At 41.4% G+C, this 27,662-nt stretch overlaps 2 protein-coding genes across 20 annotated transcripts in view; both read right to left on the bottom strand.

Moving 5' to 3' along the window:
- Positions 1–7,749, bottom strand: part of UMPS (uridine monophosphate synthetase) — a 55,693-nt gene extending 47,944 nt beyond the window's left edge. For 2 of the 3 annotated variants that reach the window (XR_014159078.1, XR_014159079.1), the window contains exons 1-6: positions 7,565–7,749; positions 6,352–6,505; positions 4,994–5,662; positions 4,364–4,539; positions 3,656–3,770; positions 2,040–2,273 (exon numbers count right to left, since the gene is read on the bottom strand). Coding sequence is in view for 1 of the 3 variants with exons in the window: in XM_081872941.1 (XP_081729067.1) it covers positions 2,098–2,273; positions 3,656–3,770; positions 4,364–4,539; positions 4,994–5,662; positions 6,352–6,505; positions 7,565–7,699 (1,425 nt within the window). In the remaining 2 variants the exon portion in view is untranslated. Of the gene's footprint in view, positions 1–1,449; positions 2,274–3,655; positions 3,771–4,363; positions 4,540–4,993; positions 5,663–6,351; positions 6,506–7,564 lie in introns of those variants that run through there. The other variant, XM_081872941.1, reaches the window with a different exon arrangement.
- A 999-nt stretch (positions 7,750–8,748) lies between these two features.
- The window catches only part of KALRN (kalirin RhoGEF kinase), a 510,268-nt gene continuing 491,354 nt past the window's right edge, over positions 8,749–27,662 (bottom strand). For 15 of the 17 annotated variants that reach the window (XM_081869918.1, XM_081869932.1, XM_081869933.1 and 12 more), the window contains 10 exons: positions 26,715–26,774; positions 22,504–22,531; positions 21,503–21,674; positions 19,935–20,056; positions 18,904–19,035; positions 17,099–17,263; positions 16,586–16,664; positions 16,236–16,436; positions 15,689–15,827; positions 8,749–14,123 (listed from right to left, as the gene is read on the bottom strand). In XM_081869918.1, the coding sequence (XP_081726044.1) occupies positions 13,578–14,123; positions 15,689–15,827; positions 16,236–16,436; positions 16,586–16,664; positions 17,099–17,263; positions 18,904–19,035; positions 19,935–20,056; positions 21,503–21,674; positions 22,504–22,531; positions 26,715–26,774 (1,644 nt within the window). In that variant the 3' untranslated portion in view covers positions 8,749–13,577. Of the gene's footprint in view, positions 14,124–15,688; positions 15,828–16,235; positions 16,437–16,585; positions 16,665–17,098; positions 17,264–18,903; positions 19,036–19,934; positions 20,057–21,502; positions 21,675–22,503; positions 22,532–23,201; positions 23,821–24,522; positions 26,775–27,662 lie in introns of those variants that run through there. The other 2 variants (XR_014158557.1, XR_014158556.1) reach the window with 2 other exon arrangements.

Raw genomic sequence — 27,662 nt, 5'->3', positions numbered from 1 at the left:
ACACAAATTGTGACCTAGTTCTCATGTTGCTAACATATGGAAGGAAGCCAGGGAATGTAAAATTAGAGATTATAGGACACATTAACCCTGGACACAGATTTCTTTACAGAGATGTGCCTGAATGAAAAGCATTGTTCCCTTGGCCGCTTCCAAAACCATGCCAATTAAGGCCAAGCACATACAAATAGTAATGTATGCTAACAATAAGTCCGATCTAAATGAAGGAGGTATGTGCAACAAAACAAAGGAGAACCAGCTACTATCATTTTGTCAAAACAGAACTCCCCTATTTTGTTTACTGAAGTGAAAACACAGTTCTTTGCTGTTAAATATCTACTACTTCAATTAAACAGTTCTTTATACTTGGGACAGCCTTGGACACTTCCCTCTCAATCATCTCCAACTGTTGCATTTCAGGAGTATCTATTTTCTCTTCTCTATTTTCTCACACCAACCCATATGAGTGATGCAGGCACATTTAAAAATGCTCTCTGCCTACCACTGCTCTAGGGAAATGTTAAAAGTATGGCTAGACCCATCAACTGTCTTATATCAACACAGATATTACACTGAATACACAGACAATGACAGAAAGGGGGTGTAACTCAAACAGATGGTAAGAGTAGTGCTGAGCCTGCATGGACCTCCTAAAGATGGTTAGGAGAAGAGTACATCTGCATTTGTATATTTTGTTCCAAAGCAGCACAAATGACAAATATTTTATACAGCAGACAGCTGCTTTCACATTTATATTCCAGCAAAAGTAGTTGGCAAGTCCTAAACAATAGGTAAGTTTACTTTCTTAGTTCTCAGCAGTTGTTTATTGTGGAAGACCAAACAGTAATACACAAGTCTATGTAAAGTAGGGTTGCCATATTTCAAACAGTGAAAATCCGGACAGAAAAGTTGTGCTTTTTCTGGCAAGATTGCAAAAAAATTGACATTTTGCAGCTATTTTAAGGAAAAATTGGCCAAATTGGCATTGCTGACATGGGCTGCCATATGTCCAGATTTTCCCAGTTGGGTGATTTCTGTCCAGACACTGCTGATGACTGCGGTATTCCAAATATGTCTGGGAAATTCCGGATGCATGGCAACCCTAAGTAAAGAAACTTTTGAAAAACACAAAGGGTTATAGCACCCTCTGGTGGCTTAAATTTTATTCAATGATACAAATTTCTTTTTTTTTAAGTCAAGATCTCTAGAATGCAAATGTTCACTAGAAGGGCTTGAAATTTACAAAAGCATATATTGACACCCAACTTTGTCTTGTCTGCAAGTGGAACATACTTCTGCTCACAGTGGAACTTGCCCTTCCTCTACTCCAGAGGGTTGGGGACATTTCATGGCAGATTTTGGGGGGGGGGCTCAGGGGGAGGAAGAGGATATCCATGCACTGGGTATCATCCAGAGTTTTTAATGTACAAAAAGATCTTCCCATTCTCATACCATTTAAACATAGTCTTTTTGAAGTTTACTTTATTGTTGTGACAACCACTGCATTTTACCAGTGAGGCAATTGAGAAGCAAGGATCCTGGATGTGCTTTGAGGTAGCAGATCATTAATGGAATGCATCATCTCCACGTAGTACACAAGCATATTAATATCTAAGGCACACAATTTCTGCACCTGAGCAAGATTTTGAAACGTATTTCACATCATGATCTAAAGCACCAAATGCTGGATGGAGAAAGGGCTCTGTGGAAGAGGGCCTAGCGCCCTATTACACTCTCAGTCCTTACATTTTAACACAACTGAGAACAGCAACTAAGAACTTTAAACAACTGCAAATGCAATGTGATCAGGATTTGCTTGGCTTCCTCTTTTCTCACAATCTTTATGGCTCTGTGGTTCACAAAACCACTGGAGTTAAAAAAAAAAAAGCCCTTTAAAGTGTTTTTAAAAATGGGATAGCAGACGACACACAGCTGTTTGAATTCAGAGTCAAAATTTACAATTTCTGTACTGATTCTCAAATAACTTTATAGCAGAATTTTAACATACAACAACATTAGGCAAAATAACAAGAAAGAATTACCTGCTCGATCCTTCCTGCTTCTAGAATTTGGTTTGCTTAATGAAACACAGCAGTTGTGCTATTTTTGTGCACCAATTCTCTGCAAGTAGCTTTCCCATGCTACTTTCCTATAAGTCTCTGCTTCATCTGGGCGACTGGGCGCAGATAAGATACCACGGCCGACAATGATGATATCTGAACCTCTTTTACCAATCACTTCCTGAGGGCTGAGGTACTTCTGCCCAAGCTTATCACCTGCAATGGATCACAATCACAAATATGCCATGTTATGCTTGCTCTCCAGGAGTTTCCTTCATAAAAGAGTTTCAAGAATGCTGGTGAACTCCAGAAAGTGTTCCCCATGCTAACACTGGGTACAGATTTATCCTTATACACTGATACCTCGGTTTAAGAACAGTCCGGTTTAAGAACGATTTGGTTTACAAACTCTGCAAAAATGGAAACAGTGTCTTGGTTTGAGAACTTTACCTCCGTCTTACAACGGAATCTGAACGATGGAAGGGCACTGGCAGCGGGAGGCCTCATTGGGGAAAGCACGCCTCGGTTTAAGAATGGTTTTGGTTTAAGAACAGACTTCCGGAACAGATTAAGTTCGTAAACCGAGGTACCACTGTATTATTAAAATGCTATTAAGTGTGCACAGGAAATAAGCATGTTCTAAAAGGATCTAACCAAGATGAGATAATCAACAACATGAGGTACTGCACATCAGAGCAAATAATAATAACCAAATAGCACAAAATAACAGCTTTCTTAAAGGGTTATTAACACTGATTAAATATGAAACATAAAGCCTCACTGGCATATCCATGGCAAATATGCCTTGATATTTGCATATAATTTAAAGCATTGCAAGGTTGCATACAACACAGCAGGGACTGGTTTGCAGCCTATGTGTGCAGAGATCCACGCATACAGCAGGACTTCCCATTCCTCTCCCAACAGACCCTTAAGATCTGCCCTGGAGGGACCTCCAGCACCCTACAGTGTAGCGCAGGAGGCTACAGGGGAGAGTTCCACTGTGCAAGTGGAAACCAAGCGATTGACACATGGAAACATATGTGAGAGATGTGATTTGTCTGCTGTTACAAATTCTGAACTTGCATACAAGCACAGATAAGTAGGAAATTATTTCCAGTAACCTTAATATCTAGTTAGTTTTCAGTGAATGAAATAAGAAAATACTGGACAGAGCATTATGAACATTTAGGGAACTTGTATATTGTATTTTATGATACTGAACTTATTTGGCTGCTCCTAGTGTGGAACGGTTAGTATGTTTTACTTCTACATTTTACTTTGTAGACCTGTTTATCATCTTCCCCACTCTCCTCACTGTAGTACATGAATTGGGCAATTCTGAGACTATTTGGATGTGATCTCTCACCCAAGGCTAGGGAATGCAGAACCAGACATACAAATCTAAAGGCAATCTTAATGTTAGGACAGGGAAGGGTATAATCTGAAAGGAACTACTTGGGACTTTGACTGCATTTTCACCCTCACCAGCATACAAACCAGAAATATTTATGAGTGTACCTCTGAATTATTTCAATTATTCTGGTATTTTCATAAATATTTTGTACCATCAAATAAAGTGCCACAGAATTGCTTACCTCCAGCCAGCATCTGAACACCAGGAGTCAGATGAAGAAATTCAGGTTTGTCAATAATTCTGGAGCCAGAAATAAATCCCAGAATAAAATCCGAGTGTTCCTCTGCCATTTTAACCTAAAGGAAAACAAGTAAACAAGAGCAGTTAGAAAATGCTTTACACTCTTGCTCTAGAATGGAGGTACAAATACTAAACAAGGTGCTATTATGCAAGCACAAAGACTTGCAGCCTTAACAAAATCAAGACATGATAAAGAATCAAGAGACTGTACTGATCAGAACATCATACAATCCACTTACCTCCGTTCACAATGGATACCATTATCTCATTAGCAAATGAGCATGCCAATCACAAACATAACCTCCTTGCTTCCTTTGCCTCACCCCATTTCCCTCAATTCCTACCCACACTCCCCCAAGAACTTTGTTTTTCATTTTTCAGAAGTGTAAACTCCCACTACTTTTCCTCAGACATTAATTTCACTGCAGTATTATGCTGCTACACTTCCATTCTGATCTATTCCAGAAAAAGCACCAGCAAATATTATCTTTGCTGGCTATGTCCAATTGGAGAAACTTAAAGTAGCACATTAAAATCCAAGAAATGCTGCTTTTCAAAAGAGCTTCCCCCCTCCTCCCAGATGGTGGTGGTGGTGGTGGGAGATCTAGACCATTCAAGATATTTTGTTGAGATGAACGCTCCAACTTACCACAGCTTTTGTATAGTCACCAGTGGCCAGCGACCCTTCTGAGCTCATCTCACCGATCAAGAGACATCCTCTTTGTAAAGGATGCCCTATTTCTTTCAATCCCTTAACAACTCCAGGTCCAGGAACAGCATGAGCATTAACTATATCTGACCAGGATGCTATTTTGAAAATACCACCTGAAACAGAAAACAGACAAGGTATCAGTTAAGCGTCTTTTTGGCAATCAGATAACTACTTAAGAGATTGACCAGGGATACCCTTTTCACAACTTTTATTACCACTGTAGAAATATTGTCCAAAGTCATATTTTCTACACCTATCAAGGTCATAACTACACAGTACTATCACGATATGGAATATCAATATTCTATATTTGTTAGCACCCTGTAGGCTAGCCTCAGGCTTGGTTTCCTCAGTATTATTTTTCTCAATATAGCATACAATTTGAATAAAAGTCAGCTCAAAAGCAAGGCCCTTGAAGGCTTGAAAATAAAGAGCTAGTTTCAAGTCAGTGAAGGCCACATCAACATTTCAAATTAAGAGTACTAGGAACATATGCAGCCCTATAGAGATATGCAACACATTATAGGTTGAAAAGAGGAGAGGGGTTAGTAGTTATGCCAAATTCACCTTCATACTGATGCTTCACAGTATTTCCAATGTCTGCAAACTTGCGATCTTCAAATATCAAGAATTCATGCTTATCTGCAAGTGCTCTCAACTCCTTGGCTATTTCTTGGGTGAAATCATCCAGAATATCAATGTGAGTCTTCAAGATACAGATGGAAGGGCCCAAAGTCGCAGCGAGCTGGAGCAATTCTTTGGAGTTAGTCACATCAGCAGAAAGACACAAATTAGACTGCTTTTTCTCCATCAGCCTGAGAAGTTGTGCAGCGAGGGGATGAGTGTCTGGCAGTTCAGCCCGAGCAGCAAAGCTCATTTCTTTGCACATTCTTTTCACGGGAGGAGTACCATTTTGCTCAGGTGGTTTAATAATATTCTCCTGGATGAATTTTTCTACTCTTGCCACCATCTCAGGAGAAACTTTTTCTTGCTGCTCAAGGATCTTGAGAATTTTAGATAAGGTGCATACAGAGTGTAGGCGTATGCCATGCTTCTCCAACAGGGCTACCCCTCCTTGCTCTCTGTCCAAAAGCACTATAGCATCTGTAACCTTCAACCCCTCTTTCCGAAGGGTCTCTGCCGTCTCCAGAACACTTGAACCAGTGGTAACTATATCTTCAATGATCAGACAAGTTTCTCCTGAGTTTATAGTCCCCTCCACAAGACGTTTGGTACCTTTTGAAGCAAAAAAGGGCATTTTTCATTAACCTACCAATACAAAAAAAACCAAGCTTGCCAGCTCAACTGAAAATATTATTGCTACTACAGTGGTACCTCGAGTTACAAACGCCTCAGGTTACAAACTCCACTAACCTGGAAGAGTTACCTCGAGTTGAGAACTTTGCCCCAGGATGAGAATGGAAATTGTGTGCTGGCGGCGCAGCGGCAGCAAGAGGCCCCATTAGCGAAAGCACGCCTCTAGTTAAGAACAGTTTCAGGTTAAGAACAGACCTCCGGAAAGAATTAAGTTTGTAACTAGAGGTACCACTGTATTATTAAAAACAACACGTGCACTACACCAGTTAATAAAAACTTGTGGTTAAAACTTCTGCACTAAGGCTCCTAAATCACAGGTGTGTTGTTTTTGTTTAGTCGTTTAGTCATGTTCGACTCTTCATGACCCCATGGACCAGAGCACGCCAGGCACTTCTGTCTTCCACTACCTCCCGCAGTTTGGTCAAAACACAGGTGTGTTATGTACATCAAATTATTACCTTTCTAGATCTGCTAAAACAACAAACTGTATACACACTACCGAGGAAGTTGGAAACTTTGTTAATTTATTATAAACATATTTGCTGTCTTGAATATTCATTGCTTATAATGCCAATATATATGATCTAGGTAAATCTGATTCTTTTTACCATAATCTTTAGCTTCTTTTCGCCGTATAAGCATTGGGATCTGGTTGGTTGAGCAGATGATTGTAGCCAGGGGCAAAGCCGTGTATGGGACCCCGCACACAGAGTCATACTTGATTGCAGCATCCTTTGCTGTTTGAAAAAGGAAACCTGCTACCTGAAAGAAATTGTTTTAAATATTAGATAGGTTCTACCATTATAACCAAACATTAATACATTGTCAATAAAATAAGGAGAGTCCACAAAGAATCACCAGAAAGTGAAACCATAAGCACCAAAGATCACATGGATTTTGTTTCTTCACATGATGCTTACTTCATCACTTAATTATGCTTGTGTTCTTTGTATTTAGGTTGAGGAGCAACAAGCAGTGATAGCTTATTTATTTCCTTGGAAGAATCATGTATTTGTGTGATCTCTGTTGCACTAGTGGGAATTCTTGTGTTGAGTTCCGCTAGCACAACTATTTGGTTGAATATGGCATAAATGATAAGGTATGCTACCGAGTTCTGAGAAGGGTATCCTTTGCAACAATGCTGACAAGACAGAACAATGTTCTTATCTCTTTGTGCCCTTCTTCCACCCATATCCCTCAACCTCACCTTCCACTACAGCCAATTATGCATGAGGGAAAAACCCACCCCAACATGGTTCCAGGAGTACTACTAGCTGGCAGGATTGTATCTTTGACAACCGCCCTCTTCCCCAGCAACTAGTTGACCTTCGTGGTCCCTTTCTGACTCTTCTAACACTCTTGCCATGTTTGTTTGCTTGTTTAAAAGAGGCTTTTCAAATCTTCAGGCATGGCTGGCCTCCAACTCCTCTCAGTCCCAGTCAACATGGTTAGGGCCGGAGGTGATGACAGCTGTTGTCCGTTAGTATCGAGAACACTAAATTAGAAAAGGCATTAAAGCATTTTTGTCCTGCTGAAAAGGCTCACAGAGAAGCTGACATAAATTCGATAGCAGCAAGCTGCCCCCCGTTTACACCCTCGTAAACCCTTTTCCCCCAAAAGGGGGAAGAAAAAAAATGTGGAGAGGCAAACCCCAGTCAGGACCAGTTCTTACAGCTGCACAGCGCAGCTTATAATGACCCCCAGCTGCAACAGAAACACGAGGCGCTGGTCTCTCGGCCTCCCTCCTCCAACTGCCTCGGCCCCGCCTTCCTCCCTCACGCGCGCCCCGCTCCCGCCCGCCCGCCCGCCCGTGGGGCTCACCTTGTTGAGCAGGGCCGGGTGCGACACGATGACGCGCAGGTCGACATAGGCCGGGGAGAGGAGGCCGCTCTTGAGCACGAACTCGCCGAAGCGCACCGCCTGCACGCCGTACAGCTCCGAGGCTAACGCTTCCATCCTTCCAGGCTCTCGTGCGTACGTACGGAGGACAGCGCGCGCCGGGGCAGTCGCCGAGTAATGACGCAAGGCAAGGCGGGGCGGGGCAACCCTCCTCTGTCGCTAGGAAACGGGGCGATTCCTTACGAGGCGCCACGTGCACATGCGCGCTAGGGGAGACTACTCTTACCCAACCGGACCTACTATTGTATTAGTGGCACCTGGGTTTCTCTTGCATCCTAGCCGGTGCTATTTGCTTGGAAAGAAGGGGGTGCAATTGGTACCGGAGGAGGAGTGAAGGTTGTATATGCTCCGCGGAGAAGGCAGGGAGGCTTGTTTTGCAGTTGCTTGTGCTACTACTACACGGATATTCTGGTGCACGTGTGTCCGGGTGGACGCGTGTGGACATCACCTAGCAGACACTGGTGTAGAGGCACAAAGCGGCGACTCCCCCCCCCCAACCCGGTCTCTAGAATAGAGCTACCCAGGAGAGGAGAGATGGGCGTAGACAGGATTTATGTGGGGGGGGGGGCAGGACTTTTGTTGGGGGAGGTAGGACCGACGTGGTTGGTCAGTTTGTTATTTCTATTGTTTTACTTGATCGAGGGAGGCAGATGCCCCCCTTAGCTACGCCCATGCCTTGGAGGCGTTTGAGGGGGAAAGCGGTGTGTACATTTAATTTAGGGGAGTACGAGAAGAGGGCCATGCACTCGCAGTGGGGGCGCCGCCTGTGCGTCCAAAAGCCGAATAAAAACTCCATCGCCAAAGGAAAAATCCCTCGGAGTGCAGCACTAGGATGGATGGAGGGACGACAACGACACTGGAAGCAACATTTGCGTCGGAAGAATACTGAATAGGGTCCATTTTGAAAGAGAAGCTTCGGGCTTCTCAGGGATGGATAACTTTTTAAAGAAAGGACTACAGGTTTTCCCGATTGAGATGTGTTTTGAACTTTGGTGCAAATAAGGACCTGGGAGCATGGCCGTAGCCAGGAATTATTGGGGAAGGCGGCAGAACCGAGTTATCTGTGACGCAATTGGTTAGTTCAGTTCAGTTATTATAATTTACGGTATTTATTTTCAGCCGCACCCCCCTGGGAGCCAATAATCACCTGCAGGGTCGTCTAGCACGTTCGGATCTACTCGCTTCGTAAGAGCTCGGGCATTTCTCACATTAAGGACGTCCTCTGTTACGGACGTTTAATCTTTAGGCTCTGCTAAAAGTTCGGGGTCACACACTACCACCTTTAGCACTGAGTAGCCTGATCAACATAGACCAGAGGAAATTAACAGTTTTGGTGTTCGTCATGTAGCAAAATTTGTATTTTTTTTAAAGGTAGTGTTAGCAATATCAAAATCGAATTTGCCCGAACACAGTAGAGCTAATCAATTCTCATTATTTCAAGGTTCATATTACAGTATTAAAGCACATATGTCAAATCATAAATCCTATTTTAGAAAAGTAGTATAGATAATGGACTTTCATTAAGCACCCCCCCTTACTTTTCAGCTGTATCTAAAGGCTTTACATGGCAGGCAGCTCTCACAATTTCTTCTCCTGTGTTCTCTCCCCATACTATACAGTGTCATATAAGTCAAAATAAAAGCTTGTCTTTATAATATCCGTCTTAATTGATTTTATCAGCAGAATTGCTTTTATATTAAAAAATAAAAATCCCATACTTGAATCTTTTGTATATTGTATTTATAAGGAAGGCAATAGCCTAAAATGTAGATTTTATCATCTGTAGATAACATATATATTTATATATACTGCAGAAGAGTAAGAACATGTGACAGCAGGAAATCACTTTACAACATTACACATGAAGAATCAGAAGTATAAATAAAATATTTACAAAATGTTTTAGAAAACACATATGCATACAAAACAAAATCAATAATAAAATAATGAGATAACACTTAAGGCAGACCAGCAAAAGACTGAAAATGATTAAGGCTGTGGAATTCGTTTGCACCTTGAAATTTTTTAAGCTCTTAATACAATCCCTACCACACCACCACCACCACCACCACAGAAATGATTGTTGCAAATATTTTTAAAAGTGTATTTTTAGTAGTCTGCTGTGCCCTTTACATGTCTGACCTTATTTTTCAGTAGTATACTGTTGAAGTGACATGCTAGCAAAGGCAGACTCAATGGTTTGACAGAAAGATGCAAAAGCACCAGCACTGAAAAAGAGAGCATAAGGATAAGATATGGCTTAAGTAGAACAGATGTTTGTTACTACTAGCTTCAGAGTATAAAGCTGAGAAATTACAGAATCCTGGCATGTTAACAGTCACTAGTATAACGATTCTAGAAGCAGTTTGATATTGGACAGCTTGGGGAGCCAAAAAAAAAAAAAGGGATCTGACATTTATTCTCTTAGGAAAGCACCATTTTCTGATGTGTCAGTCCATAAACAATCAGCTTTGGGGAGAAACCAGAGCCCTGTGGAGGATTTTCTTCTACAAATGGATAGGAAAGATGTTGTCCATGCAATGGCACACATATTCATCGGAGAACTAAGTTGTGTATAGCAATTCCTAGTTACAATCCAATGGTCCCAAACCGTGGCTAGACACACTTTGTTGCATACAACTAACGGCTGCAGATGACATATCCAACAAAATCAGCAGAGGATGAAGGGCACACATGTACACAGAGATATGCAGCCAGTCTTAAGTTGCTTTGTTACAAAAGATTAAAAGCAAGATTCCAGGAATTGTCACACATAATGCCTAAATGACATTTGAGCCTCTTGGATGTTACTGATGTTGCTGCAGAAGATAAGACATCCATGGTATTCTGGTTCAATGTAGATTTTACATTCACATTACAAAGCCCTTTGAAGCAAAAACTGCTTTATGCCTGAGAAAACAACTCTCAAGACTTCATGATAAAACAGCAGTTAGTCCTCGTCTTAAATCCTGCCTATTTGCTTGCCACAGATTCAGGTATTTTTCCCCCATAGGTGATTATTCCATAGGGATTTCAATGTACCATAGAGGTTTCTTCTTCAAGGATGCTTAAGTAATCTCTTTTGCATTTCCCCAGAATCACAAATAAAATAACCAAAAGTAGGTACACATTTTGACAGTCACTCTTCCACGTATATGTAGAAGAACAGAACTAGAAAGTAGGTAGGCATTCTTGATGTGGCTACTGCAGCTGGAAAGAACAAGGAGATGTGGCAAAGATCCACATCTATTTATTTTATCATATCTAAAAGTTGTGATGCTTTACTGAGGTTGACCTTGGTTCCAGTGAAGTGATCCATGACATGCAGTCTGGTCTCACTATGTTACGTATGTTTATTCAGAAGCAGCGCTGGCTCAATGGTTATCGTGTAACGTGAAGAAGCCGCCTTGCGCAGATGCTGAAAGCCTGGAAACAGAACTGTTCATGTTGCATGGCCTGTAATGCATCCCTGAACTAGCTCACGGCACTCAGATGCAGTGGAGGATGCTGCCCCATCAACAGAGCTGAAGTCTCCTTGGCTTTTGTACATAGAATGGGGAAAGACACCATCTTGTCCCTTTGCCTCTGACATCAACATGTTTTGGGCTGCCCATGCTCGGAAGGAAGTACCTACTGTGTTCAGCGGAACTAGCTTTCCATTAAGTATGCATAGGATTGTAGCTAGCCTAGGTCACACTGAAGCCACTGGGACTACTTAGTTGTGACTAATATCTTCCATTGATTACAGTGGGATTCCGCCATGGGTAACTTGGGCTGGATCTTGGCCGTCGTTTATACCTGAGCCGATATGCTCCGCCTCTGGATGATTGTCAGTGCCTTGAGGAACTGTAGCAACTAAAAGGAACCTCAAGAGTTGATCCTATCCCCACATTCCTTATTATAACAGTGGGTTGGATGATCACTGCATGTTCATAGTATAACAAACCTCTTGATTAAAAAATAGCAGGAAAAAACCACTTCATTGAAAAGTTAAAGGACATCAGCTTCTTTCCCTATGGAAAGGCCCTCTGCTTTGTTGAACCACATTTTCTAGCCAGAAAATCTAAGTCAAGTACCTTTCTCCTTTTCTGTACTGATTTGTTGGCTTGTTTCTTGGTTCACCAGACATCAGTGTGTTCACCACCTTTCTTATTACTCTCACTCTAGCAAGAACATTTACAGCTCCTGATTTGATCTGTTTGGGGTTTTGGGCAAGAGAAAGGAGAAAACGGTAAAATACTCCAGGTTAATATAATATGTCAGGTGCCACTGAGAGGCTACAGAACCCTTGTCACTTGGCTAACAGGTTGCCTAATCCTGACAGCTACTTAGGACACAAGTGACTAAAAGATGTGCCAGAACCATTAGTATATTGTGTTCAACAAATGGATGCCAACTGAACAGGCAAAATGAGAGAGCTCACCATGCCTTTGATTATTACTAGGTCCATTGCCACATTGCAGAGTTTATAGAAGATTAGTTGGTGGGATAGAGGAAAAAGTTAACTATGAATTGCTGATTGATTTCTAAATGATTAGGATATGGTCAGTCACTGTCTTGGCACTAAATTCCTCTTGGTGTGAAAAGCTGGACTAGTTCTTACAATATTAATTTGAGATAACTGCAATTTGGAACTATTCAAAAGCTTCTTAGTTTGAAAATACTTTGATGATTTATAAGGGGCTATTAAGTTAGTGGCGTGTTTAGTGCACAATAATGGACCAATGACTTTTTATATTAATAGTCTTTTTTGAATTGTTATTTAACACCAGAGTTTGGGATGGAACAAATATGCTAGCATAGAAGTTAGGATTCTGGAGCTAGGAAGAGAGATGCATGTGTACAAATATGCAGTAAACTACCAGTCTCACACATCAAGACTAATTTTGAAGCAATAATTGTAAGGATGGACCCACTATGTTTACCACACTTTGGCCAACTTTGGATTGATTTCACAACTGATCAACTTTTAAAACTGAAAAAGGAATAAGATTCCTTTTCATTTTACAGACTATATGAGAATTCAACAAACATTCTGCAATAGAAAAAGTCTTTGACATCTAGTTTACAGATAACAGTAATTATTGTAACATAGCCTTTTCTTAACACACAGGTTTCACAAAAAAGTCTGTACAAGAGCTATAAAAATTTACTTTAAAAAATGTCTCATTGTGCTTCATCAAAACATTTTTTGTTCCAGTGAATTTACCATCTTAGCCGTAGCACATTGCTACTTTACAGTATGTTAGCTTTGAACATGTGAATGCTGGAGAATCCAAAGGACTTTTGACAAAGGTATACTATGATCCTGACCAATACGGCATACCTAAGTCACTTTACAGGCAAAGCTGACATTATGATAGCACAAGGGCCATAAAAAAACAATTCTGCCACAAGGTTAATTCTTATTGAAGACAAGTGGAATTCTCCTAGTGAAACAGAGCTTCATTAGGACTTGAGGAGCAACTATTTCTGCAAAATCTCGAATCCAGTCCAGTGTTGTTGTTTCAGGAAATGCTGGCTGTGGAGGGTCAGCCTAGTTTTATTTCTTTACTTTTCGTTGCCTTTCAAATACATGAGTTAAAGTTTAATAAGATCAGCAAGGGTGTCCAGGTCTTTTAGAAGGCTGCCTTTCAAAAGTAAGGCAATGGTGTTTTGGTTACCATTTTCAAATGATGTATTTTTCTAAAATATTCTTCTGTATTTGACATGACTTCATCATTGCAAGATAAGCCACGCGAGGAGTTGCATATGCAACATCTGAAAGCCTCTAGTTCTAACCAGTTAGATAATGCAACTGCTGGAAAAGTACATACACTTTCTTTGACATCACATCAACTAGAATACTTTACACAGACATAAAGAGAGAGATTCCACCTTCTCTCTTTTCACACGCCATGGTGCTTCAGTGTCAAATCAAGGTACTTGTATTGCATTATATTCCTGGGTTCATCCTGCTCATTATGAAACTCTTAACATTGGGAATTGGCCGCACATCAAACTGGTGTTTGCGGCGTTCAATGAAGCTGGATAGGCGTGAGGTATCCAGTGGGATTTTGGAATAGCTGCCGTTGTGAAACTGCAACCAAGGGTGCTGCAGACAAGTGGCTGCTGTTGGCCTCCTCCTGAAGTCTTCCTGAAGGATGACAGTGATGAAGTCTCTGGCAGCATGGCTTACATCACAGAAGTACTCACTGGGAAAGCTGAAGTCCACTCGGCACACATTGATGCAAGTCTCCTCCCTGCTTTCATCCAGAAAGGGGGACACACCACTCAGCATGACATAGGTGAGCACACCCAGGCTCCAAATATCTGTGCCCAGTGAAACAGGAGCACCTTGGATAACTTCTGGAGCAGCAAATTCAGGGTTTCCAAGGAGATGATGAACATGGTAATGGCCAGTGATTTGAACAGCATCTTCCAGGTCTATTAGCTTAACGCGAGGCACCGGGATCCGCAAATCAATGAGCAAATTTTCTGGCTGTGGAGAGCAAGGATAAAAAAAGGTTCCATTGTTCATTGCTTTTGTATTATAAATCAGTTTAAGCCAACATTTATCACATTTACAGCCTGCCTGCCTTCCACCACAGAACCCAGGACAGTGTATATGTGGTTCCTGTGGTCCTTCAGATCATACATTCTTTTGCTTTTCCTGTTAAGGAAAAAAATGTACCAACAATGTATGTGCTGGCACTTCTTCAGAACACACGTATGTCCCAAGTAAGTACTATAAGTATTTGCTCAGCTAATTTGGAGGCTTTACATTTTGGTACTTACAGAGCATTTCAGTGAATATTTGCTCAGAAGTAAGTTCCACTGTGTTCAATAGGCCTTACTTTCACGTATAGAGGATTGCAGCCTTAATTATAATATTAGATTGACCACCCAGCAAAGCACCATGCACAATGCACAAACTTGAGTGAAAGGTTTCAATGGATACCAGCTGAAGGATAGAGACATTTTGAAACTTGTCTACATTGGAGTACAATGATGTTTAAAACAAAAGGCACTACAGGAGGCCAGCCTGTAAGATGTACAGGCCACAACTGCCCACTAGGTAGAGGTGGGTGAATGGCAAGCATCATGTACAAACTTACAGAAAATATTTTACATCTTAGATTTATGCAGATATAAGTTCATGTCCGAGTAGTAGTTTGAGAAAAAACCTAGTTAAGCAGAAAAGGCAACAAAACTGCTATAAGCCAACACTGTGTATGTTTTGAGTTGCAGTGCAGACATGTAGACAGTCTGGTTACTCAGGCCATTTCACTAAAAAACAAGAATAAGCCTCTGTTGCACTGCTTATTCCATGTGCATATGTTGCTGAAGTATCCATGTTTCACAACATTCTGAGCCAGTCTAAGGAAGGATTTAAGCTTCATGTAAGCAACATATACCGGTAAATTAGCTTTATGTTTACATCTCTATCAAGGTATAAGCAAAGTTATGTGGACAAATGAAATGAGATCTCATCATCCCCCTCCACCCCCCCAATTGCACATTTTTCAACAAGGAGCTTTTGTATGAAAGGAAGGAAAGAACTGGCATGTTGGATCTTTGTGGGAAAACATTGAAGATGTATGTGAGTTATACGCAGTTATTTTTTTCTGAGGGGACGCAGGGGTATGCATACCCTGAAACATTTTGTGAAGTTTTGCACTTTAATGTATTTATTTTTCCCAATTTGAACTATAAAATGGTATTTTCTTGAGTCAAAATGAGAGTAACCCTAAAGGCTTTTTTTTTTGAAAGAAAAAAGGCACTGGTTATATGTCATTTGTTAATGACAAGATATTAAAACAGAAAAAATGATATCCTGTAAGTGAATTCTCAGAACTGCTTGGAATTTTTATTGAAATTTGGACCAGATGCCTTCATCACAAATATGGCTATAAAGAAGTAGTTGAAAGAAGGACAGATTAGTGACACAAAGCAGGTACTTTTAAGTGTTTTCATTATAGGTAGATTGTCTCTTCACCTGGATTTAGAATAGACTGAATGCTTGGAATTCACCATGATAGAGAGATATATACACAAGCTTCCTACCTTTATATCCAAATGAGCGACTCGGCAGTTGTGAAGGTACTGTAAGGCTTCCATTGTGTCTCTTATGTAAAAAGCTACTTTCTCCTCCATCAATTCATCATGATTCATTAAGTAGTCCAAGAGACGGCCATCATCCATCCTAAAAGCCAACAATTATGCACTGAGAAAAGAAATCTAGCATAATGACAAACTCTTGCTAATACTTCAAACATGCGACTAACGCCTTATAATGGAAGTGGCATTTTTAAAAAGCAATAAATAAAATACTTATATATTGCAGTGTAATAAGGGCTATCTCATTTTAAATACAGTATAGGACTCTTTATTTAAGTGCATGCTACTTCACACTGACTTATTATGCCAACCCCCACCCCCCTGGCCAATGCACATACTGGATTGTGTGAATCTGACATTCACAGTCATCTGAAATATTGCTCTTTTCATGGGGAAATGAAATCATTTTCATTACAATCATGAAATGTGTGATTGCAAAGATGGAGAATTCCCTCAGTATAACAAGAAGTTTAGCTTCCATCAAAAGACTTACAGTTCTAAAATTAATATATAGGAGGAGGGTGACTCATAGGTGTCATGAATAGTGATATACTGAGGATGCTGCAAATGTTGCAACATGGCCGCCTCGTGTGCTGCCTGCTCTTCCTTCTTCATTTTTTTATTGATGAACTTCACTGCAACATCCTTCCTGGTGGCTTTGTGGATACATTTCTTTACAACAGCAAATCGACCCCTGTGGAGAGAAATGATAATAAGCATTATTCATTCATAAATCATGCACCCACTGCCTTAACAGATAACTTAAAAGAAACACTTTTAACACCTGGCTTGTGTGTTTTAGTGAAATAATTGATTCCAATCTCATTTAGTGAAATAATTCACCTTCCAATCTCATTCAGTTCTGTGTAGGCGAAATCAAAGTTCTCTTTCCAGGTCACGGTGGCTCCATCTGCTGCAGAGTCTGTGAAACCCAAAGGGATGGGGAAATAGAGTTGGTTGCAATGCCAATTATAGTCTTTATTACACATCAGTAATACAAAGGGAAAAGTTTAAAGAAAGAAAATCATGCGAGAGCCTTGACAAGCAAGCAGATGGCATGCCACCGAATGTGCACCCGGCTCCTAAAGATTATGCCTTGAAAACAAAACAAAACAAAACAAAACAAAACAAAAAACAAAACAAAACAAAACAGCTGATCTAAATACATGTGTGCTGATCGGAAAAGACACAATCATATATACGTTGCCCTCAGATATCTATAGTTGACTACAAAATGCCAACAAGAAGCTTGATAATCAAACAAACTTTAGCTTTTGAAGCAGAACTCTGACCCACAAGTGCTAATATTATTTCTTCTGAAAATTAGTATCCTTCCCTTTTTGACCATGTTCTCACCGTATTCTGGAAGTTTCACAAATTCAGAGGCCTCGCTGGGCAAACTGATTCCCCAGGGGTTGCTGGCGCTGACTCGGAACTGATATTGGCATCCAGGTGTGAGATCTTCAATAACAAGGTAGGTGTCCAAGGTGGAGGCAACAGACTGCTGCCAGACCTGTGAGCCTATGGGTTATGCAGAGAGAGATTAAGATAACATTTTTTAAAAGAACATGACTATAGATTTTAGAGAAGGGAGGATGCTGTGCCTTACTGACTCTTCCCCTCCACCCCACCACACTGAGACTAAGCCTTAATCTGGCCCTAATTGATAAAAAAAGGAAAGAAATACAGATTCTTTCAGAAGTCTCCTGTGCTTAAAAAAAAAAAAAAAAGCTAAGAAAAGTAGCAACCACTTTGTCTTGTGTTGTCTGATTTAAACATGCAGTAGTGTGATGTTGTAGAATGGTCTATACCATATTAGACTAGAGGTAAGAGACATTATTTCTGAACACCATATTAAAAAAATCATTCCAAGTGGAAAACTAGTGCAATGGGGAAATCATTAGAACTTTATTTTCTATTGGTAGGGAGTTGAATAAATACATAAATAAATAAAATTTGCACAGGAAAGTATTGAGTAATACTCTTCATCCTCTGTGGACTGAAGCAGTATGGTCTGTTCTACCACTTCAGAGCCAGCTGTTAAGAACTTCAAATTACTACCCATTCTCTTCTGGGCAATCTTCTGATAGCCACATGCCAGTGGTGGGCAGTGCCAGAGGCAAAAGTGGGAAGAACCATTAAATGTAAAATGTACAATAGGCTAGTTTCTACACACATGCAAACATTCCTCTCTGTCCTCCATCCCGGCAAGCAAGAGGCATTCTCAGAGTTCAACAATGCATTCTAGCCAGGCAAAAAACACTCGAGAGAGGCAGGAAGTAGGGGCAGTGAGGTGTGCTGCCTAGGAGTCTTGCTTGAGGGCTAGACAGAAAGGCCTGGAGGGCCACATTTGGTCTATGGGCCTGAGGTTCCTTCCCCCAGCTTATTGCAGCATGCTGGTCATGCATTTTTCACTGGTCTTTGTCAGGTGTATGGACCAGTGTGGTGATCACCACCAGTTGAAGAACCCTTCACATCTGGACTGTGAGAGCCAGGATGACTGAAAACAGGCTTGCCAGATCAAGTCCATAGGTTTTGCCTTTCACTTAAATAGGCTGGCAACCCCGTGTAAAACTGGTGCTCCCTTGCTCCACTTGCACTTGCATCCTCAGAGGCCCATGGTTAAGCTGGAGGTCCACTGCTGAACAGCAGAAGAACCTGGCCCTGCTGTTGCTTCTCTTGCCATTGCCACCCACTGGCCTGCTCTCTCCCACTGGCCCACAGCAGGCAATGCAAAGAAGCCATGGGAGTGAAGGGAAGGAGCAGCAATTGCCACTGCCTGCTCACTTGGTGGCAGAGAAAGAGAGAGTGTGCAAGTGGGTAGTAGCAGGGAGGAAAGAGGTCGCTAGGGCTTCTTACCCAATGGCTCCCAAAACCTCAAGCCAGTTCTGCTCACCTGTATTCTCCTGCCTGCCACGGGACGCGAGTTGTCCCACTTGCAGATGGGAGGGAAAGGTAATGGTGAAGCCACTGCTGCTAACTTGCTCACAACCTCCCATTTGCACCAGACAACCCTAGCAGAAAGAGGCAGGATAGGCAACACCCCAAATTAAAAGGCACCGAAGCCTATTAGCTCAGCCTAGCAGTTCCGCACAACAACCTGGATCATCCTATTACAATCAGTTGCAGACCAAAGGTGTATTATGAGTTTAAGCATATACCTTCTTCTCTGTACTCCACTGTGTAACCTGAAATGGTGCAGTTCCCTGTACTGGATGGAGGCAGCCAGCGAAGAATCACCGAGGTGCAGCTTCTTTCCTGAGCAATAGGGCGATTTGGGGCTGCAGGGACACCTGGGGTGTAGGCAGGGGAGCAAAATCAGGAGAGTTGCATTGCAAAGCACGCGAAAGAGGGTTTATTAAAACACACAGAGAGTGTTTCCTAGCGCAGTCATGGGTACAGGAGAACTGATGGACATGTATTAGGACACAACTATTAGAGACTGCCAGAGATCTAGAATCTGATTCTGTACTTGTATGCTTTACTCTGCAGGATAAATGACAGGTTGGAGGGGTGGGGAAATGGTTGGGGCAGGGACGCTAACTCTACTCCTCCCAAAATTTTAGCCCTAATTCCTCTTGCTCCCACAAAACCTGCAATTAATCTAATCCAAGTATCACCAGCCAGCACCCATTTGGTGACAATGGGCCATGCTATATACCAAAATTGTGGGCAATTAACTTTGTTGTCTAAGTTTTTCTTGAAAATAATAGTACACATGAGAGCTGATATACATGTTTAGGGTGGTAGAGGGAAGTATGCTGTTCACCCTCTAGGATTATATCACTTTAACTGTGTGTGTATATATGTGTTAGAGAGATGAAGGGGAAGAGATAAATTTGTAGCGATGGGGGCATGTGGAGGGGAGAACTGGTTATTTCCCATGTACTTAATATTTCCATGTAGAAAGTAGTACACAAAGTACATGTAGTATTTCAAATGCAAATGAGGAATTACCCATTTGAGTATCACACACATACACAACTAACCTGGTCTGCAAAAGCCTATCACGCCAGCTTTCCACAGACAGGGATAGTTTTGACATGTGTGGATTCCTCACCTGCATTTTGAAGTGGTATACAGGCCCATGTACCATTAAACCAAACATTTCAAAAGCTGATTGCACGATGATTTAAACCAATGAAAGCTCTGGCTGAGCAAATATACAAAAAACCAGCAAGAAATCCATTACCTTGTACTTTTATTGTAGCCGAAGTGGACGCTGTTCCAAGCTCATTTGTTGCCACACAAGTATAAATACCGCTGTCTTGAGGCATTACATTACAGATCTTCAGAGTGATTTCACCTGAATCGCTGGAGAGGTGCAGATGTCAGTGTTTTAATCTGTTACTCTGCTAAGCATTTTACACTGGCTCAGTTTCCAGTGGCAAGCTGCTGCCAATCCATTTCAACTGACACAGAAAACAAGTCTCTGTGGATAGCAGACAAGTAGAGCCCTTCGTATCATGCAGTTTTGTGGATGCAGGTGACTTACAAGGAGAGGAGGAAGAAAGTAGTAATGGATCCAGCTCTCTGTGTTAATGATTAATGATTTAGAGGCCCATAAGAATGGCACAGTTCAGCACCAGGTAGAAAGTGGTTTGTTTTTTAAAATAAAAATAAAATCAGTGTGGGCTGTTATTGTGGTCCTCTGCTTCTTCTGATACTATCACTTAAACGTGCACTGCCTGCCTCTCCTGGAGTCAGAATAAACAGTGAAATGTTGCTGCAGTGCCAGAAAAACCCATTATAAAGGCAATAGGGGTGTCCCACAGAGAACATCAATATTTCCTTTTGACCTGACGAGAGGGCTAACCAAGAACTATTTCCCTTGCTTCACTTTTAAAAAATGCTTGCAGCCACATACTTTAAGATGCATGAAAATGTCACATGGAAACAGTACGGAACAATTCTGTGGTTGTACTCTGTGATGTATTTCATGGATAAAAGTACTCACATCATATACATGCCTTTGACTACAGCGCCTATATCTAAAGTGTCCTTGATTTCTTATCATCAGAAGCATTCAGTTGCTCTGATGAATTTCCCTCATTGTTTCCTGAGGATGTGGACAAGGTTCTTTCAGAGGTGTGGCTTACTACATGTGTTCATTCTCTTTCTCTCTTGTGATCAGGGAGTTGATTAAAACCTCCCTTAGAGAAGGTATGGCTCCAGCTCCCTTGAAAGTGATGAGGGTGGTGCTGGGGAAACCCAGCTAGATGGACGGGGTATAAATAATAAAATTATTAATTATTATTATTAATAACCTCCTTCCTCTTCTGAAGCCATGCTTTGATCTGGACTGGATCAGGCCAGTGGCCCACCTAGCTCAGCATCCTATTCTCATAGCAGCCAACTAGATGGCTGTAGGAAACTGGCAATCAGGAGCCTAGCACAATAACACTCTCCCCTTCTGTGGTCCCCAGCAACCATGGAGGCAGAGCTAGTGGCTAGTACCTTGAAAGCCTTATCCTCCATTAATTTGTCCAATTCCCCCTTTGAGGAGGAATGATAAGAAACAATCTTGCTTCATCAGATCAAACACCCATTTAGTTCAGCAGCCTGTTCCCACATTCGCCAACCATATGCCTACACTTATTTATTTTTTTCAAATTTCAGTGTCCTAAACTGGCTCTCCTAACATAGTTGGGCATATAGGGTCATTAGCTGGATTCAAACACTTTTAATGCACCACATTTTCTAGGAGTGCAACTGCTACATTTGTGACATCCCAACGCCCTCTGCAAAATATGAACGTACCAGGAGGAAACTGCATATGCAGCTGTGCTGTTGTCGTTGTCAAGGATGTTCTGATCTGGTCCTTTCCAGGTTATGGTTGGCTTTGGTCGCCCACAGACTTTGCACTGCAACATTACCGTGTCACCAAGCAAGCAGGTGATGTCCACTAAGGGCACGAGAAACTCTGGAGCAACTGCAGCAAAGGCCACACGTATAGAGACATAATGTTCACTGAAAACATAAAACTAACCACAGGATGTTGAAAATACAAAATGTGCCTCAGTGATGCCTCTGTTGTATTGAGGGTTATTTATAAAGGGCTGTTATAAAGACCTTGCCCAACACCTCCTGTAAAACCAAGCATCAAGCAATAAAAGCAGCATCTGTTATCAGGTGAAACTCGGGAACATGAAAATCTCAGCACTTTCACACACAAATTCACACCTGGAAAGTCTCCATGAGGAAACCCTATATCCTGTGGTCTCCCATGAAATTCCAGAGGATTGCAAAGAATTCTGCAGGAAGTTCTAGAACAAGGGTTACCAATATCATGCCTTTCAAAACCAAAACGTGAGTCTCCAGAACACAAAGATGGATGAAAAACTAAAATCATGTTTATCGTATTAAAAATACACCAAAATCTATTTAAATTTGAATAAACCAAAGGAAAGCAAGTAAACCGCATTCAAATAAATTAAATATGTTCATTTTTTTGTGAACAGATGCAATATGAAACCAAATATTAATCCAAGTAACATAACACTGAAGTATGATTGAATACTGAATGTCTCTCCCTCTCACACACATATTTACCAGACAAAATTTGAATGTGGGTTCAAACTGGCTGGTTCACCATGCAATAGATTCCTTGGGACTGTGAGTGGTACTTGCTTGGCATCATTCTTTCTTGACTAATTACTCAGATAAGATTTCACAGGACTTGTTTGGGCAAAGATGATTAAACCCAATGTTTGGTTTGCTAGATCATGGGAACAACCTGCCACATTTCTGTCCTTACTCACCTTCCTGGATGAAGTTTGGGTTGATGATCTGGAAAAAGAACAGATACATAAAAGAAATAGAAAAGTCTTTTTTAACAGGACAATGAGAAGAGGACTTATTCTCAGCAAAGTATTAGAGATTTGGCATAAAGCTTGCTGAGGAACTAGAAGCACGTCTGGAAGGTTCTGATTCAGGATCCTGGGTGTGCTATTCCAGCACTCGTGACTTCCAGAGTCTAGAAGTGCAAGGTGCTGCAGCGCACAGCATGGAAAGGTTTTTTGGGACCAAATGTGAGTCAGTGCCCCTAATCCCCAAGGTCCTATGTCCTTGTCATAATGTGCAACAACCACTGTTTCCTAGGCCCATTCTTCAGCAAACAACATGACTTGGAGGAAACCACAAAGTTCATGTCATAGCTAGTTCTGGACAGTCCTGAGATGCATGAAGATTGCTGTGCTGGGGTCAAAGAACCATACAGTTCAGTATACCGCTCTCAAAAGCAGCCAACTTTTGAACATCTAGATAAGAATCAGGGTATTAAGACAAGGGCCACCTGCTGTTCTATGCCTCCAGTATCTGGTGATCTGAAGAGCCAGTGTGGTTCTTTCGTCTCTCAAAGGTAATTTGTCAAAGGCTGGCAGTGAGTAGAACAAGCCAGAAGTGGGCATTGCCCACTTCTAGACTCTTTGACCCATACCACATTGCCCTCAGGCCCATCTGTTGGTGGGTCACTGCCTCTGCCTTCTGGTAACAAACTGCACAGTGAGGCCTTCTGCAGCACATCATTCTGATGTAGACACAACTAGGGTTGCCATACATCCGGAATTTCCTGGACATACACGGAATACTGTAGTCGGAAGCAGCGTGTGGCTGGAAATTGGGGGTGGGGAATCATCACTGACAAGCACTGGCACACTAAAACCACAGACGAAGCTCTAAATGTGCACAACATTAAAATTTGAAGCTTTCAGTTACAAAGGGTTTCAAGTGAAATTTGAACCTCAGTTTTGAGGGATGACTTTAGAAAACGTTAGTCTTGAGAAGTGAAATCTGAGACTGGATTATTAACCTGTCAAATCAAATGTTTTAGCTTTTTTAAAAATTGTTTTAATCTAATAATATCTGCAAATAGTAATGTTGGGACATAATAAAATTAGAATTTGTGTGTTCACACACTGAAGCAAATTTAGTTATTTTTAGCAAATATTCTGAAATTCATTCAGTTCCTACTATAGAGCATTCCTACTATATACATTTAGGCCCAATGTGATGGTCAAACTACACTTTATGTTACACTTATGAAAAACATTACCACTCTTTCTTGGAGAAAAAGCAGCCTCTGTAAGCAATACTTTGCTTCAGCAGCAGAGAGCAGCTTTGCACCAAGATTCGTGGATTAATGATGAACTGCTTTGCAACCGCTCAAACACAAATGGATATTTAAAACAAAGAATATCACTATTTCGCATAAGGCTGAGATGGGAGGTTTTATTAATAGGCAGTACTACACATTATAATTGCTGCAGGAAATAGAGCTGGCATTTTGAGTCTTAAAATTCACCAGCAAGAATCATAGTTTACTCTCAAAGACAAATTTCAAAGGTGAAATTTGACAAATTGTAAAACTCAAAGTTTCAGTTTTAAAATTATGAATTTTAAATGTTTACTCCTTTCCCCTAACATTCACATTTCTTGCAACAATTGTAAAGTGCAGCTGCACCCTAAATATGCAGAAAGCAGGACTGGCAAAAAAGGGATCCACATTATTTAAAGTTTTAACAATGCACCTTCAGGACAAGTAGCCATGGCAAATTGCCTAGTTCATTTGGACGTGGCTCAGTTGCACATTAATAAGCCTTTTCAGAATCCATCTCTTCTTTTTTTGCCTTTTGCCAGCCTGAGTTCTGCTCATGGAGAATATAGCAGTTACTGTATTACCTGTCATCTAGCCATTAAAAGTTTGGGGCATTTCTTTGGGTTGGGGGAGGGTGGCTATCCTAACTGGCATACATCTTTCCAATCTGAATTGCACTTCCAACCTATAGAGACCTCTAAGCCAGTTTCCTGTCAAATGTCCCCCCTTACCCGCTCTCTGCTCTTGACAGTACCATTCAGAGCCAAGAGCAGCTGCATTTTTATTTTTTTACCATGAAATCTAGCTGGTTGGTTGTGTTAAGAAAAGCAGAGGGCACCTATTAAGGACAAGCTCAGAGAAGGGAAGAGGTGTATAGTAGCCATTTTGTTCTTAACCTACCCAAAGACTGAAGAGCCTCAATATTCTGCTTTGGAGTCTAATGACTAGCAGACAGACAGCGGCAAGTGTGTGCACTCCCCTGCCTTTGCTATATATACACACCTTTCAAGAGAAGGAAGTGAGGAAGAACAAACGAAGATGGATGAAGACTTTTACTAATCAGTCAAAGCAGGGAGACTGTGGAACTGTGAGTGGTCCAAGCCAGCTGCTTGGAAGATGGCTGGATACTGTAAGTATTAGGCAGGGTTACTGGACACGACATGGTCAACCAGATGAATGGAGTATTACAGAACAAACTGAAGCACTGGGATACTGCAAGTCTACTTTGGGAGCTGGGTGGCAATGTGTCCTACTTTACAGAGGACAGTCCTCTATTTGAAGTCCAGTTTAAAGATAAAGAGCCCCAAGTGAGGACATCAGGGCCCATGAAGTTGTCCATCAACAGTGAGTATCTGGACCAGAAATTGAGAAGGCATATATATCACCTGGCCAAAGTCTTTCACACTATGTTGAGATGCATCATATTTCTATTTAAATCACAGTAATTGTCTCTATTTTTATTATTAAATTTCTATACTGCCCTATATTTGCATAGATACATAGAAATTAGCACATACATAAATTAGCACATACATCTGTGTCTTCTTCTTCTTCCTGCTTGGCAGGGGGTTGAACTCGATGGCCCTTGTGGTCTCTTCCAACTCTATGATTCTATGATTCTATGATTCTGTCGATGTATAAGTAGCCAACTTGTTTGCGAGTTCAAAACAGCATTGTAACATTTTGCAAGTTGGCAGAGTACTGTTGCTAGGGCAAGGCAGATGGCAGAAGGCCGCCTTCGCAGAGGGACAAATGTTTCATAACTGTCACGAGGAGAGAGGGATATGCTCCTTTTTCATGACAATAAAATAATATATGGGGGAGCACATGAAATGAGCCTGTGTAAGGCCCAGTGTTGCTGGCCTTTTAGAATATGAGACCTTTTCCCTGACTCCTTCCGTACAAAAATATTGCTGTATCTCATTTTCTTCTGGGCTTCCTCTTCCTTTGTCCCTAGGTTTTGCGTTCATGTAAACAAAGCAGTGAGGCCAACAATGGATATTCTATTAAAAGTCTTTTAAAATAAACTATAATTACAAAGGCACAGCAAGTACAGTGGTATCAACATAGCACTGTTTAGCCAAAAGCAAATAAAAGAAGGAAGTTGGGAGGTAGGAATTCACTGCCTTGTTGTATTAGTTGGTCTCTAACGTGCTACCGGACAATTTTTTATTGTTGTATCAAGTTTGCCTTACAGCTGAAGTCTGCAAGGCAAGTTTCACTGCAACCAGGGATGGGGCACCAATGGTTCTTCAACTCTTGTCAGACTACAGCTTCCATCATCCCTGACCATTAGCCATGCTAGCTGGAGCTGATGGGAGTTGGGGGTCTAACAGTGGGAGGACCACAGGTTCCCCACCTTGTACTAAATGGAATCTGAAACTGCCCAGATCTTACTGGTAAATGCACTTCAGTAGTACCAATGGAGAGCAGCTGACCATGGACAGTTGCTAATATCGGTCAAAACAGGACCATTTCTCATCGGTAATGATTAAGGGCATATTCAAGTGATCGCCAATGGTAGGTGTGGGTTTTTTGTACACTTTTCTCCAGGGAATGGAAAACAAGCATTGTAGGCAGTCCAAAACACACTGGTGCATACAAGATACACATTTACAGTATCGTAAGGATTAGCCCAAGCCAATCTGACACCTCACGTGCAGAATATAAAGGGCAGTTAAAAGGTTTTTAACAAATTAGATCAGTGATAGTTTGTTGCCCTTTAACACCGCCCTAGATCTGCTATCTGAGATGGCATTCTGCCTATCAGTCAGCCCCAAGTGCATTCCACTACACATGCAAAATTTCTCAGGGGGGTGGGATAGAAAAAGGTGCAAGGTGGGGGGAAGGGGAAGGTGCAAAAGGGTTATTGTCTACCTCCATGCTAGTGTTGGGATCAAGGTCATCACATTCTGACTCCTCTGAACTGTTTGTCTCCTTTTTGGCAGCATGGAGGAAAGAGAACAAAGTTACAATGGGGAGAGAGATTAAGAGGCACAAGATCAGCAGAAGCAGGTGAGCGCAAGGTAGCAATGTGCACTGTGCAACTAACATGCTTTCCAAACAAAGAGGCACTAAGTGGCAAGCAGGAAAAGAAGAAAAAAGGTGTAGTAATCTTGAAATCATTCAAGGGGGGAAAAATCAAAGGTTTTAATGGAAGCAGCAGTATGAGGAGCTACCTCTGCTATACCAGCCCACTCCCACCCCCCATTCTGCAAGGCCCTTAAAACATCCACAACAATACTATACATGGAGAGCATTCACCAAACTCTTAACATTCTGTTCTAGTGCTGAAATCTATATCCTCCCAATGAACTCAGTTTGAAATAAAACGTCAGGTGGAGCCAAGAGTTCAATCTCCTTGGATTTGTTGTGTTTTTTAAAAAGACTTTCAGGTGTTTGACCATTCAGCCTATCAAATGTCAATCCTTTAAAAATGTTCATGATCCATATACTTCAGTCAGCTTAAACATAAATGCAATCTGATGTGTGCAAGTACATAATTTTAAATTTAAGCACCCACCTTAAAAATCCAAACAGCATTTTCTTTGTTTTTGTTTTTTTGTGCTCCTTGGCCCAAATCCAAAGAAACATTAGAGCACAGCATAAGGTATCCCACTTACGGCTGCACTCATAGCCCCCCCCCCCCGCACCGTCCTTACAATACTGATTGCCTATTGATTTGAGGTGTGTGTGGCCAGACTCGGTCCAGGCATCCTGTCCCAAATGCTTATTGGTCTTATCACTGCTGATAGATCAAATTACTCGTTTGACGGTATGTACACAACATAACAGGCACTATAGATACCCTTCTGAGTGGTGGAT

The sequence above is a fragment of the Podarcis erhardii genome, assembly GCF_964252035.2.
Source record: "Podarcis erhardii genome assembly, chromosome: 1".
In the NCBI taxonomy this organism is placed as follows: domain Eukaryota; kingdom Metazoa; phylum Chordata; class Lepidosauria; order Squamata; family Lacertidae; genus Podarcis; species Podarcis erhardii.
Note: the sequence above shows the minus strand (reverse complement) of the source record. Positions and strands in the feature narration are given on the sequence as shown.